Source organism: Nicotiana sylvestris, chromosome 6 (assembly GCF_000393655.2).
Source record: "Nicotiana sylvestris chromosome 6, ASM39365v2, whole genome shotgun sequence".
Taxonomy (NCBI): Eukaryota; Viridiplantae; Streptophyta; class Magnoliopsida; order Solanales; family Solanaceae; genus Nicotiana; species Nicotiana sylvestris.
This window is the reverse complement of record NC_091062.1, coordinates 20,867,656-20,870,514: the sequence shown is the minus strand read 5'-3', so window position 1 is coordinate 20,870,514 and position 2,859 is coordinate 20,867,656. Positions and strand designations below refer to the sequence as shown.

The 2,859-nt window shown below is 36.1% G+C and overlaps 1 protein-coding gene across 1 annotated transcript; it reads right to left on the bottom strand.

The window, feature by feature from the left end:
- Positions 1–1,953: 1,953 nt before the first annotated feature.
- LOC138870350 (uncharacterized) lies at positions 1,954–2,397 on the bottom strand. Its single transcript, XM_070148147.1, has one exon. It carries the CDS (start codon positions 2,395–2,397, stop codon positions 1,954–1,956), a length of 444 nt encoding a protein of 147 aa, XP_070004248.1.
- Positions 2,398–2,859: the final 462 nt, after the last annotated feature.

Here is a 2,859-nt window from a genome sequence, read left to right as displayed (position 1 = left end):
TTCGCCAATTCGAGCCTAAATCTTCTCTACAACTCCATAACCCATTCCGGTCGTGCTCCTAAGTCACAAATCACTTCCCGAAGCTAACCGAACCATTAGAACTCACATCCGATCCTTCTAACACATAAGTCAATGTCCGGTTGACTTTTCCAACTTAAGCCTTCTTAAAAGAGACTAAGTGTCTCATTTCTTACCAAATCCTCTCCGAACTCGAACTAATCAACCAGATCACATAAAAAACGGATAATGAAGCGTAAAGAAGCTAAAATAGGGAAAAATGAAGTGGTAACTCACGAGACGACTGGTCGGGTCATCACAACAATCTTCCTATGATGCTGCTTTGGCTGAGAAAGAAAAGCTTAAAAACAAGATTGACCAATGAGAGAGAGATTATGAGATTCTTGAGGACAAGACTGCTATTGAAGTGAGTTGGGCTATTTTAAACACACGTCATGATACCCTTGTTGAGGCTAACCAAGATGGTTTTAACTTGGATACTGAGTTAGCCAAAATAAAGTAGACCATTGAAAAAACTCTGCAATGCCAAGATTTTCATTCTCTCATGGCTGATACTCCCGATCATGTCGAAGATGATATAGGTATGGTGAATGCCCCAGCTCCTTTAAGTCAACTCGAACCTTCTGCTGTTAATGATACCACTTTAGATTCTTCTTCTGCCCCTTAGTGAAAATTTATGAAGTGTAACTCTTTTTTTTCCTTTCTTGGTAGTTTTACCCCTGGTCCCATTTGGGGGTTTAGTTTTTTTGGAAATGACAAGTCCCCAAATCTTTTCGGGGAATTTTATAAAAATGACAATCATTTTATAACTAAGTTCATACTAAGTCTAAACTTAATATTATGAAGTTTTTTGTTTAACTTAATTGTCTTGAGCTTCTGTTTTGCTCTCCTTTGCCTTTATACTCAAGGTCTTATTTGTTAATTTGAAGGTTTTTGTCTTACCCTTTTTGCATTTTTCTTTTTCTTTTCTTTTTAAAAAAATGCTTTGTTAATCTTCATGGATATCTAAATCAAACATGAATTTATAAAAGAGGGCCCTTTTATAATCGACACTTAATAAAGAAGACGTCTCAACTTCATAACGGTGTAAATATACGAAAAAAGAAATAGGAACACATATGTTTCTCAAAATAACTTTGATAAAGTTTTCATTTGAATTTTGTCAAGTTTAAATAACATCTTACAGGTATTTAAATATCTTCTATAACTTTTTCGTGATTGTTTTGTTTACGACAAATTTGCCAAAAAAGGAAATAAAATCTAAGGGTTTTATAACCCATGGCCAAACATTGCCTTTAACATAGACATCATAAGATTTTGAAATCTATACGAAGGTTTTTTGACTGGCTTGTGTTATTAGCTCATGACTTTGCTCTGAACTTGATACATTTGATGAGTAAACTTTTGGGCTTGACTTGAATTTAACTTGAATTCAGTATTCTTTGCCTTCTTTATACATATATCAAATGTATATTATATAGTCCCCCAAGTGTTTGAGCTTTGAAGTATGAAATCTCGAGCACTTGATTATTCCTTCCATGTGGTCCTTTTCCTAAAAAGAAAAAATACGGGACTCGGAGGTACGATTTTAGATGATGACTGCTTAACCCATTTAAATTTATATCAGAATAGTTGTAACCCTAGACCGGGAATAATATTTTTTTCATGTGTCTTGCAGGTCGTAATTCATCATTTAGTGCGGGCTAGCTTTTTGCCTATCATCTAAAATTGTTAGTAAAATTTTAACAATTCAAAAAGTTTAAAATGAGGGTACTTGCCCGTGGGTATTTCCTTTTCTTAGAAATAGTATCTCTTTAGATGAACAACATTCTAATGTGAAGGTAGAATCTTGCCATCCATTGTTTCTAGTTCGTATGCTCATTTTCCTGCGATACCGTGAATCTTATAAGGTCCTTCCCAAGTTGGTCTTAACTTTCATGCATTAGCTGCCCTCATTGATTGGAAAACTTTCTTGAGTACGAAGTCCCTAATCTTGAAGTATCTGAGACGAGCTTTCCGGTTATAGTATCGATCCATAACTTGTTTTTGCGCTGCCATCCTTATTAATGCAGCTTCCCTCCTCTCTTCAAGTAAATCTAGGTTTATTCGCATTTCTTCTTCATTTGACTCCTCGGTTGTTTGTGTATATCTCATGCTTGGCTCCCCTATCTCGACTGTGATTACGGCTTCAGCTCCATATATAAGTGAGAATGGTATTTCCCCCGTACTTATTTTAGTGGTTATTCGATAAGCCCACAAGACTCCAGGTAACACCTTTGGCCAATTGCCTTTGGATTCCTCCAACCTTTTCTTCAGATTCTTGATAATGACTTTATTCATTGATTCAGCTTGTCCATTACCCACCGGATGGTAAGGCATTTAAGTATTCCTTTTAATTTGCCAACTCTGAAAAAATTCTGTGATTTGCGTGCCTATAAATTGCGGGCCATTATCACATACAATTTTCTTTGGTACACCGAATCAGCATATGATGTTTTGCCAAATGAAATCTTTGAGCTCTTTTTCTCATACATGTTTAAAAGCTCCTGCTTCTACCCACTTAGTAAAGTAATCAGTGAGTACTAGCAAAAATCTTACCTTGACTTTGGCTTGTAGTAGTAGTCCCACGATATCCATCCTCCACTTCATAAAAGGCCACGGTGCAATGACCGGATGTAATAATTCAACAGGTCTATGAATGTCGTTACCGTATCTTTGGTACTTATCACATTTAGCCACAAAATTTTCCATGTCTTCTTCCATTTTGTGCCAATAATAACCGGCTCTAATCATGGTTTTCACTAAGGATATTCCTCCCGCGTGATTTCCACAATGCCCATC